The sequence below is a fragment of the Oncorhynchus gorbuscha genome, linkage group LG02 (genome assembly GCF_021184085.1).
Source record: "Oncorhynchus gorbuscha isolate QuinsamMale2020 ecotype Even-year linkage group LG02, OgorEven_v1.0, whole genome shotgun sequence".
In the NCBI taxonomy this organism is placed as follows: Eukaryota; Metazoa; Chordata; class Actinopteri; order Salmoniformes; family Salmonidae; genus Oncorhynchus; species Oncorhynchus gorbuscha.
This window is the reverse complement of record NC_060174.1, coordinates 110,936,551-110,954,554: the sequence shown is the minus strand read 5'-3', so window position 1 is coordinate 110,954,554 and position 18,004 is coordinate 110,936,551. Positions and strand designations below refer to the sequence as shown.

General features: G+C 46.1%; 1 protein-coding gene across 2 annotated transcripts in view; it reads right to left on the bottom strand.

The window, feature by feature from the left end:
• Positions 1 to 18,004, bottom strand: part of slc7a1a (solute carrier family 7 member 1a) — a 74,950-nt gene that overhangs the window by 23,303 nt on the left and 33,643 nt on the right. For both annotated transcript variants that reach the window (XM_046330764.1, XM_046330771.1), the window contains exons 3-7: positions 17,402 to 17,584; positions 14,986 to 15,147; positions 14,243 to 14,408; positions 13,921 to 14,054; positions 7,369 to 7,591 (exon numbers count right to left, since the gene is read on the bottom strand). In XM_046330764.1, coding sequence (XP_046186720.1) covers positions 7,369 to 7,591; positions 13,921 to 14,054; positions 14,243 to 14,408; positions 14,986 to 15,147; positions 17,402 to 17,584 — 868 coding nt within the window. The remainder of the gene's footprint in view (positions 1 to 7,368; positions 7,592 to 13,920; positions 14,055 to 14,242; positions 14,409 to 14,985; positions 15,148 to 17,401; positions 17,585 to 18,004) is intronic.

Below are 18,004 nucleotides of genomic sequence, written 5' to 3'. Positions count from 1 at the left end.
TCCCTGTAATATATCTCCCTGTAATGTAGCTCCCTGTAATATATCTCCCTGTAATGTAGCTGTAACGTAACTCCCTGTACTGTAGCTGCAATGTAACTTCCTGTAATGTAACTCCCTGTAATGTAGCTCCCTGTAATATATCTCCCTGTAATGTAGCTGTAACGTAGCTCCCTGTAATGTAGCTGTAATGTAGCTCCCTGTAATATATCTCCCTGTAATGTAGCTGTAACGTAGCTCCCTGTAATGTAGCCCCCTGTAATGTAGCTGTAACGTAGCTCCCTGTAATGTAGCTCCCTGTACTGTAGCTGCAATGTAACTTCCTGTAATGTAACTCCCTGTAATGTAGCTCCCTGTAATGTAACTGTAACGTAGCTCCCTGTAATGTAGCTTCCTGTAATGTAACTCCCTGTAATGTAGCTGCAATGTAACTCCCTGTAATGTAACTCCCTGTAATGTAGCTGTAACGTAACTCCCTGTAACGTAGCTGTAACGTAGTTCCCTGTAACGTAGCTCCCTGTAATGTTGCTCCCTGTAACGTAGCTCCCTGTAACGTAACTCCCTGTAATGTGTCTCCCTGTAATGTAGCTGTAATGTTGCTCCATGTAATGTAGCTCCCTGTAATGTTGCTCCCTGTAATGTGTCTCCCTGTAATGTAGCTGTAATGTCGCTCCCTGTAATGTAGCTCCCTGTAATGTAGCTGTAATGAACCTCCATGTAACGTATCTCCCTGTAATGTATCTCCCTGTAACGTAGCTGTAATGTTGCTCCCTCCGAGACCTGACCCTTCCAACATTAACCTCTTGTGTCTTGTGCAGGTACCAGTCTGTTTCAGCATATCATGATCTTGGCTTCCGTTATCGATGTCCCTCTGTTTGGGTACCACCATGTTGTTAGCGATAACCATCTTGTTAGTGATAACTATGTTCTTAGCGATAACCATGGTGTTAGTGATAACCATGTTGTTAGCGATAACCATGTTGTTAGTGCTAACCATGTTGTTAGTGCTAACCATGTTGTTAGTGATAACCATGTTGTTAGCGATAACCATGTTGTTAGTGCTAACCATGTTGTTAGCGATAACCATGTTGTTAGTGATAACCATGTTGGTATTGATAACCATGTTGTTAGCGATAACCTTGTTGGTATTGATAACCATGTTGTTAGCGATAACCATGTTGGTATTGATAACCATGTTGTTAGCGATAACCTTGTTGGTATTGATAACCATGTTGTTAGCGATAACCTTGTTGGTATTGATAACCATGTTGTTAGTGATAACCATGTTGGTATTGATAACCATGTTGTTAGTGATAACCATGTTGTTAGTGATAACCATGTTGTTAGCGATAACCTTGTTGCTAGTGACAACCTTGTCGTTAGCGATAACCTTGCTGTTAGCGATAACCATATCGTTAGCGATAACCTTGTCGTTAGCGATACCCTTGCCGTTAGCAATAACCTTGTTGTTATCGATAACCGAGTTGTTAGCGATAACCCTGTTGCTAGCGATAACCATACCGTTAGCGATAACCTTGTAGCTAGCGATAACCATTCCATTAGCGATAACCTTTTGCTAGCGATAACCATGGTGTTAGTGATAACCTTGTTGTTAGTGATAACCATGTTGTTGGTGATAACCTTGTTGTTAGTGATAATCATGTTGTTAGTGATAACCATTTTGTTAGTGATAACCTTGTAGCTAGCGATAACCATGTTGTTGGTGATAACCATGTTGTTAGTGATAACCTTGTTGTTAGTGATAACCATGTTGTTAGTGATAACCATGTTGTTAGTGATAACCATGTTGTTATTGATAATCATGTTGTTAGTGATAACCATGGTGTTAGTGATAACCATGGTGTTAGTGATAACCATGTTGTTAGTGATAACCATGGTGTTAGTGATAACATGTTGTTAGTGATAATCATGTTGTTGGTGATAACCTTGTTGTTAGCGACAACCTTGTTGCTAGCGATAACCATGCCGTTAGCGATAACCTTGTAGCTAGCGATAACCATGCCATTAGCGATAACCTTGTTGCTAGCGATAACCATGTAGTTAGCGATAACCATGTCGTTAGCGATAACCTTGTTGCTAGCGATAACCATGGTGTTGGTGATAACCTTGTTGTTAGTGATAACCTTGTTGTTAGTGATACTCATGTTGTTAGTGATAACCATGTTGTTAGTGATAATCATGTTGTTAGTGATAACCATGTTGTTAGTGATAATCATGTTGTTAGTGATAACCGTGTTGTTAGTGATAACCATGTTGTTAGTGATAATCATGTTTTTAGTGATAACCGTGTTGTTAGTGATAACCGTGGTGTTAGTGATAACCATGTTGTTAGTGATAATCATGTTGTTAGTGATAACCATGTTGTTAGTGATAACCATGTTGTTAGTGATAACCATGTTGTTAGTGATAACCGTGGTGTTAGTGATAACCATGTTGTTAGTGATAACCGTGGTACCATGGTATTTTGGTGAGAGGGCTGACCATAAAGCCAGAGGTGAGGGTGGGGATTCGGGGTGTTTTGGTGCTATGGCTTGTCTCTGCTATGTACTTGAACAGCAGACACACATACAGCCATAAGATGGACGATCACACAGACGCATGCACACACACACACACACACACACACATGCACAAACTGACACACACACACACACATGCACAAACTGACACACACACACAGCTGGACAGCCGGACACATACAGACAGAATACAGGCAATGCCACGCAGGCCAGTCACGTTGGGAGTTAATCACAGAGCAGCTAACACATTCAATTGATTCCAAATAGTAGATAAATATACATATTTCGTCATTGTTCTAGGCTTTATGTTCTTTTGGAAGGTTTGAGTAGATGTTTTTGTTGTTGATTTGTTGCCAGTGATTGAAGGTCCATGGATGGAGTTTTGGAAAGACCATTTTGGTTTGATTTGGACTTTTATTTCCAAAGGGGTGTGGTTTTCCCGCACTTACGACGTATGAGCAGGGTGCTGAGATTTGACTGAAGGCTGGGGCATCCAATCACAGGACTGAAAGTGTTAGCAGGCGGGGGTTACGATAGTGATGAAGGGTGTTAGTCAGAGCAATTACCATTTTAAATAGTTAATATTCCTTCATGCATAAACACAGAGTTAGAGGCTCAATCCCAAACGACATCGTACTCCCTATATTGCTCACTTCTTTAGACAAGACCCCTATGGACCCTGGTGCAATGTAGTGCACTATAAAGCCCTATGGACCCTGGTGTAATGTAGTGCACTATAAAGCCCTATGGACCCTGGTGTAATGTAGTGCACTATAAAGTTCCTATGGACCATAGTGCAATGTAGTGCACTATAAAGCCCTATGGTCCCTGGTGTAATGTAGTGCACTATAAAGCCCTATGGACCCTGGTGTAATGTAGTGCACTATAAAGCCCTATGGACCCTGGTGTAATGTAGTGCACTATAAAGCCCTATGGACCCTGGTGTAATGTAGTGCACTATAAAGTTCCCATGGACCATAGTGCAATGTAGTGCACTATAAAGCCCTATGGACCCTGGTGCAATGTAGTGCACTATAAAGCCCTATGGACCCTGGTGCAATGTAGTGCACTATAAAGCCCTATGGACCCTGGTGCAATGTAGTGCACTATAAAGCCCTATGGACCCTGGTGTAATGTAGTGCACTATAAAGCCCTATGGACCCTGGTGTAATGTAGTGCACTATAAAGCCCTATGGACCCTGGTGCAATATAGTGCACTATAAAGCCCTATGGACCCTGGTGTAATGTAGTGCACTATAAAGTTCCTATGGACCATAGTGCAATGTAGTGCACTATAAAGCCCTATGGACCCTGGTGTAATGTAGTGCACTATAAAGCCCTATGGACCCTGGTGTAATGTAGTGCACTATAAAGCCCTATGGACCCTGGTGTAATGTAGTGCACTATAAAGTTCCTATGGACCATAGTGCAATGTAGTGCACTATAAAGCCCTATGGACCCTGGTGTAATGTAGTGCACTATAAAGCCCTATGGACCCTGGTGTAATGTAGTGCACTATAAAGCCCTATGGACCCTGGTGTAATGTAGTGCACTATAAAGTTCCTATGGACCCTAGTGCAATGTAGTGCACTATAAAGCCCTATGGACCCTGGTGTATTGTAGTGCACTATAAAGCCCTATGGACCCTGGTGTATTGTAGTGCACTATAATGAGAATAGGATGCCATGTGGGACAAATTCAAAATCACGAAACAGGCAATTCAGACAGAGAGATCAAGGTTGAAATAAAACACATTTCATTTTGGAATATCAGAAGATGTTAATCATTTCGACATCTTATCACAGACACGGAATGGAACTACACCCCTCTAGAACCTAAAAGGGTTATTCGACTGTTCCCATAGAAGAACCCTTTGCAGAACACTTGTTGGTTCCAGGTAGAACCTTTTTGTTTTTCTTAAGTAGAGCTGTTTTGGCTTCAATGTAGAATCCTTTTCACACAGCATTTTACATGCTACCCAAAATGGTTCTTCCTGGAACCAACAAGGGTTCTCCTATGGGGACAGCCGAAGAACCCTTTTGAAACACTTTTTTTCCCTAACGTTTGGGAATCAAATTAGAAGTCTACAACTCAATGCCTTTAGAACCGCTAACAGGCAGGTGGTATATTGGCAATATATCACAAACCCCCGAGAGCCTTATTGCTATTATAAACTGGTTATCAACTAAATTAGAGCAGGAAAAACTACACGTTTTGTCATATCCGTAGTATACGGTCTGATATACAGTATATCTTTATACTCGGCCTTGTCTCAGGATGGGTGGTTGAAGATTTCCCTCTAGTGGTTTGGGGTTATATCCTTCCTGTTTGGCCCTATCCGGGGGTGTCATCAGAAGGGGCCACAGTGTCTCCTGACCCCTCCTGTCTCAGCCTCCAGTATTTATGCTGCAATAGTTTGTGTTATGGGGGCTAGGGTCAGTTTGTTATATCTGGAGTACTTGGGCTTGCTCCTACCTACCTCTCTGATTTGGTCCTGCCGTACATACCTATACGTACGCTACGGTCACAAGACGCAGGCCTCCTAATTGTCCCTAGAATTTCTAAGCAAACAGCTGGAGGCAGGGCTTTCTCCTATAGAGCTCCATTTTTATGGAACGGTCTGCCTACCCATGTCAGAGACGCAAACTCGGTCTCAACCTTTAAGTCTTTACTGAAGACTCATCTCTTCAGTGGGTCATATGATTGAGTGTAGTCTGGCCCAGGAGTGGGAAGGTGAACGGAAAGGCTCTGGAGCAACGAACCGCCCTTGCTGTCTCTGCCTGGCCGGTTCCCCTTTTTCCACTGGGATTCTCTGCCTCTAACCCTGTTACGGGGGCTGAGTCACTGGCTTGCTGGGGCTCTCTCGTGCCGTCCCTGGGGGGGGATGCGTCACCTGGGTGGGTTGATTCACTGTTGTGGTCGGCCTGTCTGGGTTCCCCCCCCCCCCTTGGGTTGTACCGTGTCGGAGATCTTTGTGGGCTATACTCGGCCTTGTCTCAGGATGGTAAGTTGGTGGTTGAAGATTTCCCTCTAGTGGTGTGGGGGCTGTGCTTTGGCAAAGTGGGTGGGGTTATATCCTTCCTGTTTGGCCCTGTCCGGGGTGTCCTCGGATGGGGCCACAGTGTCTCCTGACCCCTCCTGTCTCAGCCTCCAGTATTTATGCTGCAGTAGTTTATGTGTCGGGGGGCTAGGGTCAGTTTGTTTATCTGGAGTACTTCTCCTGTCCTATTCGGTGTCCTGTGTAAATCTAAGTGTGCGTTCTCTAATTCTCTCCTTCTCTCTTTCTTTCTCTCTCTCGGAGGACCTGAGCCCTAGAACCATGCCCCAGGACTACCTGACATGATGACTCCTTGCTGTCCCCAGTCCACCTGGCCATGCTGCTGCTCCAGTTTCAACTGGCCTGGGCCCTAGGACCATGTCCCAGGACTACCTGACATGAGGACTCCTTGCTGTCCCCAGTCCACCTGGCCATGCTCCTGCTCCAGTTTCAACTGTTCTGCCTTACTATTATTCAACCATGCTGGTCATTTATGAACATTTGAACATCTTGGCCACGTTCTGTTATAATCTCCACCTGGCACAGCCAGAAGAGGACTGGCCACCCCACATATGCTCTCTCTAATTCTCTCTTTCTTTCTCTCTCTCGGAGGACCTGAGCCCTAGGACCGTGCCCCAGGACTACCTGACATGATGGCTCCTTGCTGTCCCCAGTCCATCTGACTGTGCTGCTGCTCCAGTTTCAACTGTTCTGCCTTATTATTATTTGACCATGCTGGTCATTTATGAACATTTGAACATCTTGGTCATGTTCTGTTATAATCTCTACCCGGCACAGCCAGAAGAGGACTGGCCACCCCACATAGCCCGGTTCCTCTCTAGGTTTCTTCCTAGGTTTTGGCCTTTCTAGGGAGTTTTTCCTAGCCACCGTGCTTTTACACCTGCATTGTTTGCTGTTTGGGGTTTTAGGCTGGGTTTCTGTACAGCACTTTGAGATATCAGCTGATGTACGAAGGGCTATATAAATAAATTTGATTTGATTTGATTTGATTTGATTCTCCTGTCCTATCCGGTGTCCTGTGTGAATTTAAGTCTGCTCTCTCTAATTCTCTCTCTCTTTCTTGGAGGACCTGAGCCATGCCTCAGGACTACCTGACATGAGGACTCCTTGCTGTCCCCAGTCCACCTGGCCATGCTGCTGCTCCAGTTTCAACTGTCCTGCCTGTGATTATTATTATTTGACCATGCTGGTCATTTATGAACATTTGAACATCTTGGCCATGTTCTGTTATAATCTCCACCCGGCACAGCCAGAAGAGGACTGGACACCCCACATAGCCTGGTTCCTCTCTAGGTTTATTCCTAGGCGTTGGCCTTTCTAGGGAGTTTTTCCTAGCCAACATGCTTCTACACCTGCATTGCTTGCTGTTTGGGGTTTTAGGCTGGGTTTCTGTACAGCACTTTGAGATATCAGCTGATGTACAAAGGGCTTTATAAATACATTTGATTGATTGATTTGATATACCACGTCTGTTAGCCAATCAGCATTCAGGGCTCGAACCACCCAGTTTATAATGAACATGATATTTATGGGACAGTATGACAGATCTCTCTACTGATATTAATAGACAGCTTGGGAATCAAATACCCCCATGGTTAAATATATACTCACTAAGAGACACACACACGCACACACCTGGTGGTGTGAGCTAAACTCACTGATCACATCAGCAGGGTGTGTGTGTACATACAGGTTAGTTTGTCTAGGTGAGGCTCGGTGTGTGTGTTGAATCACCTTCTTTCTATACATAAATGTATCAGTATGTGTACTAACCTGGTGGACAGAGCACACAGTGACCCTACAGCCACAGCGTAAGTGGCTCCCTCCCAGCCTACGTGTTTAAAGGCTGCGGGCAGAGGACTGTTGTTGTCTAGGAGGTAGTAGGGCATCATCATGGTGAGAGCAGCAGACACTCCGAAGTAGGCCACGAAGCAGATGAGGAGAGACGACACAATGCCTATGGGAATGGCCTTCTGAGGGTTCTTCACCTCCTCACCTGGGGGCAGAGGTCAGAGTTTAGAGGTCAGATGTCAGGGGTTAGATGTCAAAGGTTCCTCAAGATCTACACAACCTATTTCAAAGAGAAAGAAAGTTAATGTTCTAAATGAATGAAGATGTCTTCACACCCCAGAATTCATTATTGGTGGGAGCACCTTGGGCAGCCATAATAGTTGTCAATCATTTTGAATAATATTCAAAAAATATGTATATAATTTCGTGATTCCGATCTTGTCTCATCTCTGCAGAGGTTTTGTGGCAACGTCTACAACCAGACTGCTTAGAGACCTGGGAATTAAGGGCCAGAGCCGCGTTCGGCAATCAAAGCTGTATCAGAGGCGGCAGAAGGCAGCAGTCAGTGGCTCTGGATGAAGAGGAAAGACCCCAGCTGGGTCCCGAAGTGAGAGGGCGAGGAGGTATGCGGTCAACAATGCTTGACTCAGGGAGGAGGACGCCCCTGCCATGCATAGTCCCATGGAATGTTGGCTATCATCAACATGGCAACTCCTATGACTTATTGGGAATGGGATGCAAGCGTAGGATTGATCACCCTGTCGCTGGCCGCCTTTGGGGAGGGTGTATAGTGTGAAAGGCCGAAACACCCTAGGAACCAAAGGTACACTACTGTCGATGCGCTCCCCAAATTTCACCAGGCTCACTGTTCATTAACTCTTGGAAGTGCTTGCACAAAGGATAGTAACATCTCATCCTGTGTTCTTGGAATCTGCAACTCCCCAACGTGCTCGGGAGAGGCGTATGTCATGCGTTCTCTGAAACCAAAACGTACTACTTAATATCACCCATCCGCTTAGCCAGGAAGCTGCACCAATGTGTCGGAGGAAGCACCGTTTAACTGACGACCGAAGTCAGCCTGCACTTTCCCAGCCAACCCAAGGAGTCGCTAGAGCGCAATGAGCCAGCCTCCGGCCAAACCGTGACATTACAGCCTTATTCTAACATATATATATATTTTTATCCTCAGCAATCTACTCACGATATCCCATAATAACAAAAACCTGTTTGGATAATTGTTTTGCACATTTATTAAAAATAAAAAACATAAACACCTTATTTACATAAGTATTCAGACCCTTTGCTATGAGACTTGAAATTGAGCTCAGGTGGATCCTGTTTCCATTGATCATCCTTGAGATGTTTCTATGACTTTAGATTCCAAGATGGCGTAGAAGTCTTGGTCTTGTCCCGTCCCGTGTATATTTAGTTTCATCATACAGTGGGGAGAACAAGTATTTGATACACTGCCGATTTGAAGGTTTTCCTACTTACAAAGCATGTAGAGGTCTGTCATTTCTATCGTAGGTACACTTCAACTGTGAGAGACTTAAACAAAAATCCAGAAGATCACATTGTATGATTTTTAAGTAATTAATTTGCATTTTATTGCATGACATAAGTATTTGATACTTCAGAAAAGCAGAATGTAATATTTGGTACATCATACGTTTCCTGTAGTTCTTGACCAGGTTTGCACACACTGCAGCTGGTCTGCCGACCATTATCCTCTATGGTGTATTTATTGCCTACCTCCCTACTCTTACCTAATTGGCACACACTGTATATAGATTGTTCTATTGTATTATTGACTGTATGTTTGTTTATGTGTAACTCTGTGTTGTTGTATGTGTCGAACTGCTTTGCTTTATCTTGGCCAGGTCGTAGTTGTAAATGAAAACTTGTTCTCAACTGGCCACCTGGTTAAATAAAGGTGTTCTGAACTAGCCTACCTGGTTAAGTAAAGGTGTTCTTAACTAGCCTACCTGTTTAAATAAAGGTGTTCTTAACTGGCCTACCTGGTTAAATAAAGGTGTTCTCAACTAGCCTACCTGTTTAAATAAAGGTGTTCTTAACTGGCCTACCTGGTTAAAGAAAGGTGTTCTCAACTAGCCTACCTGGTTAAATAAATGTGTTCTCAACTAGCCTACCTGGTTAAATAAAGGTGTTCTTAACTAGCCTACCTGGTTAAATAAAGGTGTTCTCAACTAGCCTACCTGGTTAAATAAAGGTGTTCTCAACTAGCCTACCTGGTTAAATAAAGGTGTTCTCAACTAGTCTACCTGGTTAAATAAAGGTGTTCTCAACTAGCCTACCTGGTTAAATAAAGGTGTTCTCAACTAGCCTACCTGGTTAAATAAAGGTGTTCTCAACTAGCCTACCTGGTTAAATAAAGGTGTTCTCAACTAGCCCACCTGGTTAAATAAAGGTGTTCTCAACTAGCCTACCTGGTTAAATAAAGGTGGAATAAATAAATACTTGGAGTGGTCAATTCAATTGATTGGACATGATTTGGAAAGTCCCACACCTCTCTATATAAGGTCCTACAGTTGAGAGTGCATGTCAGAGCAGAAAGTAAGCTATTAGGTTGAAGAGATTGTCCATAGTGCTCCGAGACAGGATTGTGTCAAAGGCACAGAGTCTGAAAGGGTCTGAATCATAATGTAAATGTGTTACATACTTTTGCAAAAAATTCAAAAAACCTGTTTTTCCTTTGTCAACATGGGGTATTGTGTGCAGATTGATGAGGAAATAAACTTAAATAGTAATTTTGTAACGTTACAAAATGTGGAAAAAGCCAAAGGGGTCTGAAAACATTCCGTATCCACTGTCCACAGGTCAAACAGCCTGGTTCAACTGATTTAGAGGCAGTGGAAATGTGTAGTGACTGTCTGACTGGACAGCAGCTAGCCCATGACCTCAATGACCTCTGACCTCGTCAACCATTTTGAAAAGAAGGTCTACCGACATCCGATCCTCGTTTGCTAAGTCAAACGACACCGCTGGTTCTGCTCACACTGCCCTACCCTGTGCTCTGACCTCTTTCTCCCCTCTCTCTCCAGATGAAATCTCGCTAGCCTACCTGGTTTGTGACTAGGCCGGCCGCCCAACAACCTGCCCGCCTACCTGACCCTATCCCCTCCTCTCTTCTCCAGACCATTTCCGGAGACCTTCTCCTACCTGGTTTACCTCACCTCGCTCATCAACTCATCCCTGACCGCTGGCTACATCCCTTCCATCTTCAAGAGAGCTACCTGGAGTTGCACCCCTTCTGAAAAAACCTACACTCGATCCCTCCGATGTCAACAATTACAGACCAGTATCCCTTCAAATCAAATCAAATGTATTTATATAGCCCTTCGTACATCAGCTGATATCTCAAAGTGCTGTACAGAAACCCAGCCTAAAACCCCAAACAGCAAACAATGCAGGTGTAAAAGCACGGTGGCTAGGTTAAAAAACTCCCTAGAAAGGCCAAAACCTAGGAAGAAACCTAGAGAGGAACCGGGCTATGTGGGGTGGCCAGTCCTCTTCTGGCTGTGCCGGGTAGAGATTATAACAGAACATGACCAAGATGTTCAAATGTTCATAAATGACCAGCATGGTCAAATAATAATAAGGCAGAACAGTTGAAACTGGAGCAGCAGCACAGTCAGGTGGACTGGGGACAGCAAGGAGCCATCATGTCAGGTAGTCCTGGGGCACGGTCCTAGGGCTCAGGTCCTCCGTTAAATAAAGAGAGAGTTAAATAAAGAAAGAGAGAATTAGAGAGAGCATATGTGGGGTGGCCAGTTCTTTCTAAAGGTGTTCTCAACTAGCCTACCTGGTTAAATAAAGGTGTTCTCTCCAAAACTCTTGAACGTGCCGTCCTTGGCCAGCTCTCCCGCTATCTCTCTCTGAATGACCTTCTTGATCCAAATCAGTCAGGTTTCAAGACTAGTCATTCAACTGAGACTGCTCTCCTCTGTATCACGGAGGCGCTCCGCACTGCTAAAGCTAACTCTCTCTCCTCTGCTCTCATCCTTCTAGATCTATCGGCTGCCTTCGATACTGTGAACCATCAGATCCTCCTCTCCACCCTCTCAGAGTTGGGCATCTCCGGCGCGGCCCACGCTTGGATTGCGTCCTACCTGACAGGTCGCTCCTACCAGGTGGCGTGGCGAGAATCTGTCTCCTCACCACGCGCTCTCACCACTGGTGTCCCCCAGGGCTCTGTTCTTGGCCCTCTCCTATTCTCGCTATACACCAAGTCACTTGGCTCTGTCATAACCTCACATGGTCTCTCTTATCATTGCTATGCAGACGACACACAATTAATCTTCTCCTGCTCTCATCCTTCTAGATCTATCGGCTGCCTTCGATACTGTGAACCATCAGATCCTCCTCTCCACCCTCTCAGAGTTGGGCATCTCCCGGCGCGGCCCACGCTTGGATTGCGTAACCTGAGCTCCCTACCAGGTGGCTGAATCTTTCCCCCTTCTGTTAATCTTTCCTTTCCCCCTTCTGATGACCAGGTGGCGAATCGCATCTCTGCATGTCTGGCAGACATATCAGTGTGGATGACGGATCACCACCTCAAGCTGAACCTCTGCAAGACGGAGCTGCTCTTCCTCCCGGGAAGGACTGCCCGTTCCATGATCTCGCCATCACGGTTGACAACTCCATTGTGTCCTCCTCCCAGAGCGCCAAGAACCTTGGCGTGATCCTGGACAACACCCTGTCGTTCTCAACCAACATCAAGGCGGTGGCCCGTTCCTGTAGGTTCATGCTCTACAACATCCGCAGAGTACGACCCTGCCTCACACAGGAAGCGGCGCAGGTCCTAATCCAGGCACTTGTCATCTCCCATCTGGATTACTGCAACTCGCTGTTGGCTGGGCTCCCTGCCTGTGCCATTAAACCCCTTCAACTCATCCAGAACGCCGCAGCCCGTCTGGTGTTCAACCTTCCCAAGTTCTCTCACGTCACCCCGCTCCTCCGTTCTCTCCACTGGCTTCCAGTTGAAGCTCGCATCCGCTACAAGACCATGGTGCTTGCCTACGGAGCTGTGAGGGGAACGGCACCTCAGTACCTCCAGGCTCTGATCAGGCCCTACACCCAAACAAGGGCACTGCGTTCATCCACCTCTGGCCTGCTCGCCTCCCTACCACTGAGGAAGTACAGCTCCCGCTCAGCCCAGTCAAAACTGTTCGCTGCCCTGGCCCCCAATGGTGGAACAAACTCCCTCACGACGCCAGGACAGCGGAGTCAATCACCACCTTCCGGAGACACCTGAAACCCCACCTCTTTAAGGAATACCTAGGATAGGATAAGTAATCCCTCTCACCCCCCTTAAGTTTTAGATGCACTATTGTAAAGTGACTGTTCCACTGGATGTCATAAGGTGAATGCACCAATTTGTAAGTCGCTCTGGATAAGAGCGTCTGCTAAATGACTTAAATGTAAATGTAAATGTAGAACCTCCTACCACTAAACCCTATCCCTAACCATAACCCTAACCCTAAATCCTGTGACTGTCTGACTGGACAGCAGCTTAGCCCATGACCTCAATGACCTCTGACCCCTGTAGAACCGCCTAACACTAAACCCTATCCCTAACCATAACCCTAACCCTAAACCCTGTGACTGTCTGACTGGACAGCAGCTTAGCCCATGACCTCAATGACCTCTGACCCCTGTAGAACCGCCTAACACTAAACCCTATCCCTAACCTTAACCCTAACCCTAAACCCTGTGACTGTCTGACTGGACAGCAGCTTAGCCTATGACCTCAATCACCCCCTTATCCACACCGTCTTTGTGGAACAATCGGTTTTAAATGCACTGCTTCACTGAGGACTGAGGATATAATTGTATTTGTGGGCTACTGAGATTAGGTCGTCATTCAAAAATCATGTTTGACACTATTATTGCAACTTACTACCTGACTTGTTAAGCACATTTTTTCCTGAACTTATTTAGGCCTGCCACAACAACAAAGAGGTTGAAGACTTGACTCTAGACATTTCAGACTTTCTTTTTTAAAATTAATTTGGTAATGTTTAGAAAAATATAATTCCATTCTGACCAGGTATTGTGTAGAATCAGTCACAACAACTTCAATGTTTTAAATTCAGGCTGTAACTCAACAAACTGTAGAATATGTCTTTCTGAAGAGACTGAATGTTTCCCTAAGAGTTGATTCAGGTTGGTAGAATACGTTCTGAAGAGACTGAATGTCTCCCTAAGAGTTGATTCAGGTTGGTAGAATCATATTCCAAATGATTCCCAGCTGTCATGGCTACCGAAGGTGTTTCCCCCAAGTAATACCTCAGGGGGGGGTGAAGACATCAATCAATTCATCTTCATTTTACATGTCTTAGAAATGTAGAAAATGTTCACAGCGTTTTATTTCTCTTTTGAAAAGGTTTAGTATGTTGTGTCGATTGATAGTGAATAACTTTTAGATGTAATTTGAAGACCTTGGAGGTTTCACCAGCGACGAGTGTTTCAGTACCTCCACTGGTGATGTAAGTTGGCCCCTCCCACACTGACCTGTCGTGGCGATACAGTCGAATCCCACGAAGGCGTAGAAACAGGTGGCAGCGCCTGATAGGACACCGGTGAAGCCAAATGGCATGAACCCGCCCACTCCTAGACTCTCCGCCGACAGCAAGGGCTCTGTCATGCTGAGAGAAAGAGAGATCATTAACTACACACTAGTATACTGTGTGTGTGTGTGTGTGTGTGTGTGTGTGTGTGTGTGTGTGTGTGTGTGTGTGTGTGTGTGTGTGTGTGTGTGTGTGTGTGTGTGTGTGTGTGTGTGTGTGTGTGTGTGTGTGTGTGTGTGTGTGTGTGTGTGTGTGTGTGTGTTTACTTTTGGCTGGAGTTGTTGTGTAAGATGACATCAGGGTCCAGGTGCCAGTTCTTCAGGGTTCCTTTGACCAGTCCAGAGACCACCATAAATAACAACACCAGGACGTTGATGCATGTAAACACCTTGTTGACAACAGCTGACTCCTTCACTCCAAACGACAACAGACCTACAGAGAGACAACTCTTATTATAAAATAGGAAAAAGGGAGGAAGAGAGAGTATAGTATACTGTGTGTGTGTGTGTATGTGTGTTTGCGTGTGTGTGTGTGTGTGTGTGTGTGTGTGTGTGTGTGTGTCTGTGTGTCTGTGTGTCTGTGTGTGTGTACCTATATAATAATAATATAATAATAATATATGCCATTTAGCAGACGCTTTTATCCAAAGCGACTTACAGTCATGTGTGCATACACTCTACGTATGGGTGGTCCCGGGGATCGAACCCACTACCCTGGCGTTACAAGCGCCATGCTCTACCAACTGAGCTACCTGTGAGGGTGTGTGTGTGTCTGTGTGTGTCTGTGTGTCTGTGCGTCTGTGTGTATGTGTGTACCTGTGAGGGTGTGTGTGTGTCTGTGTGTGTCTGTGTGTCTGTGTGTCTGTGTGTGTGTGTGTGTGTGTGTGTGTGTGTGTGTGTGTGTGTGTGTGTGTGTGTGTGTGTGTGTGTGTGTGTGTGTGTGTGTGTGTGTGTGTGTGTGTGTGTGTGTGTGTGTGTGTGTGTGTGTGTGTGTGTGTGTGTGTGTGTACCTGTGAGGGTGATGATGATGAGCACAGCAAACATGTCAGGGTACTCTGTCATGGTCATGTACTGTCTGCAGAACGCCTCTATATGTTTCCCTGTCAACTCATCAAACGTAGCGCTCCATGCTGTGTGTGTACACTGGAGGTACGTGCAAACACTGGAGGTACCTGGCAGCGGGAGGGAGAGACAGAGACAAACAGAGGAAGAGACAGAGGGAGAGACATAGAGAGGGAGAGAGACAGACAGAGAGGGAGAGACAGAGAGGGACAGAGACAGAGAAAGACAGACAGAGAGAGAGACAGAGAGGGAGAGACAGAGACAGAGGGAGAGGGAGAGGGAGAGACAGACAGAGACAGACAGAGAGAGAGACAGAGAGACAGAGACAGACAGAGAGACAGGGAGAGACAGATAGAGGGAGAGACAGAGAGGGAGAGACAAAGACAGACAGAGAGAGACAGAGAGGGAGAGACAGAGACAGAGACAGAGACAGAGACAGAGACAGAGACAGAGACAGAGGGAGAGGGAGAGACAGAGAGGGAGACAGAGACAGAGACAGAGGGAGAGGGAGAGGGAGAGACAGAGAGGGAGAGACAGAGAGAGGGAGAGACAGAGGGAGAGACAGAGAGGGAGACAGAGACAGACAGAGAGAGACAGAGACAGAGACAGGAGAGACAGAGACAGGAGAGACAGAGAGAGGGAGAGACAGAGAGGGAGACAGAGACAGAGAGGGAGGGAGAGACAGAGAGGGGAGACAGAGTCAGGAGAGACAGAGAGGGGAGAGACAGAGAGAGAGACAGAGAGGGGGAGAGACAGATAGGAGAGAGACAGAGGGAGAGACAGAGGGAGAGACAGAGAGGGAGAGACAGATAGAGGGGGAGACAGACAGAGAGGGAGAGACAGAGGGAGAGACAGAGAGGGAGAGACAGAGAGAGAGACAGAGAGGGAGGAGAGAGAGACAGAGGGAGAGACAGAGAGGAGAGACAGTCAGGGAGAGACAGAGAGGGAGAGACAGAGGGAGAGACAGATAGAGGGGAGAGACAGATAGGGAGAGACAGAGGGGAGAGACAGAGAGAGAGAGACAGAGAGGGAGACAGAGACAGAGGAGAGACAGATAGAGGGAGAGACAGATAGGGAGAGACAGAGGGAGAGACAGAGAGAGAGACAGAGAGGGAGAGACAGAGACAGACAGAGAGACAGAGAGGGAGAGACAGAGGGAGAGACAGAGGGGAGAGAGAGAGAGAGAGACAGAGAGGGAGAGACAGAGACAGGGAGAGACAGAGGGAGAGACAGAGAGAGAGAGACAGAGAGGGAGACAGAGACAGACAGAGAGACAGAGAGGGAGAGACAGAGGGGGAGACAGAGAGGGAGACAGAGACAGACAGAGAGACAGAGAGGGAGAGACAGAGAAAGACAGAGAGGGAGAGACAGAGAGGGAGAGACAGAGAGGGAGAGACAGAGAGGGAGAGAGAGATAGAGGGAGAGACAGATAGGGAGAGACAGAGGGAGAGACAGAAAGAGAGACAGAGAGGGAGACAGAGACAGACAGAGAGACAGAGAGACAGAGAGGGAGACAGAGACAGACAGAGAGACAGAGAGGGAGAGACAGAGGGAGAGACAGAGAGGGAGAGACAGAGACAGACAGAGACAGATAGAGGGAGAGACAGAGAGATGAAAAGAGAGTGAAATATATGAACCAAACATTTGCCTATATAATTTATTTGAAGAACCAACTCAACCCCTAGCCCGTTCTAAACTACCCAACACTCTACCCAACACGTTCAACAGTTTCCTGTGTGTATCAAGAATGATCAACCAGCCAAAGAACATCCAGCCAACATGACACAACTGTGGGAAGTTTGGGGTCAACATGGGCCAGCATCCCTGTGGGACTCTTTCCACACCTTGTAGAGCCCATGCCCCGACTAATATATTAGGAAGATGTTCTTAATGCTTTGTACACTCAGAGTATTCTTCCAGTTTCTCCTGTCCTGAAAACCACTCTGCTCCTTGCTTCTACATCTGCATTGCTTGCTGTTTGGGGTTTTAGGCTGGGTTTCTGTATAGCACTTTGTGACATCAGCTGATGTAAGAAGGGCTTTATAAATACATTTGATTTGAGTTTCATCGCCCAGCTTGTAGCTGATGAACATTTTCAAATGACCTGGTGAAAATAAAGGTAGACGGTCTAACACAAAGCACCACAGATATTGAGATCAGCTTGATGCAAGACTTCCACATTCCTTCATACAGTGTCTGTGGTGCGCTTCATGCTGCTACAGGACGGGACGGAAACAGAGGACAAGTTTAGCCTCGCTCTTCAACACTCTTAGTTGTTGTGGAAATGAATCCGCTTTGTGTTTACTTTGTGCATGCATCTTGCTTAGTGTACCTTTTAATAAAACCAATGTCTGCCTGTCTCACCGATAACGTAAGAGAGGATGAGGTTCCATCCCGTGATGAAGGCCCAGAGTTCTCCCACTGTGACGTAGCTGTACAGGTAGGCTGAGCCCGTCTTGGGGACGCGAGCCCCAAACTCAGCATAACACAGACCAGCCATCACAGAGGCCAGCGCTGCGATGAAGAAGGATAGGACAATGGCAGGACCTGGGGACAGGGAGAGGGTTCAGATTTAGTCAATTCCTGTAAATACACTCCAGCTTCCAGAGTAATACCCCCAGGGTATTACCACTATATTACTACTACCACTGTAGTGGCTTCCTTCCTTTCGTCTTTACCATAGCCACTGCCCAAGCCTGAAGCGGGGTTGTTTGGTACGCATACAGTCCACACTCAAGGTTTCCAAACGGCCAAACATTCCATGACATCCAGGGATATGGTGCAACAAAAATGTTTATTCTTCTTATATCTAACAAATAAGTGATTCTCCAATCAACTTAAAGCATAGAATACTTTATATGGAAAATACATATTATGACCTGTCTGTATGTCTGTATGGTCAAAAAACTATACCGCTCCCGCATCTAGCAAGGACTTCCTCTCCCGAAGGCCCAACTTCCTGCCTTT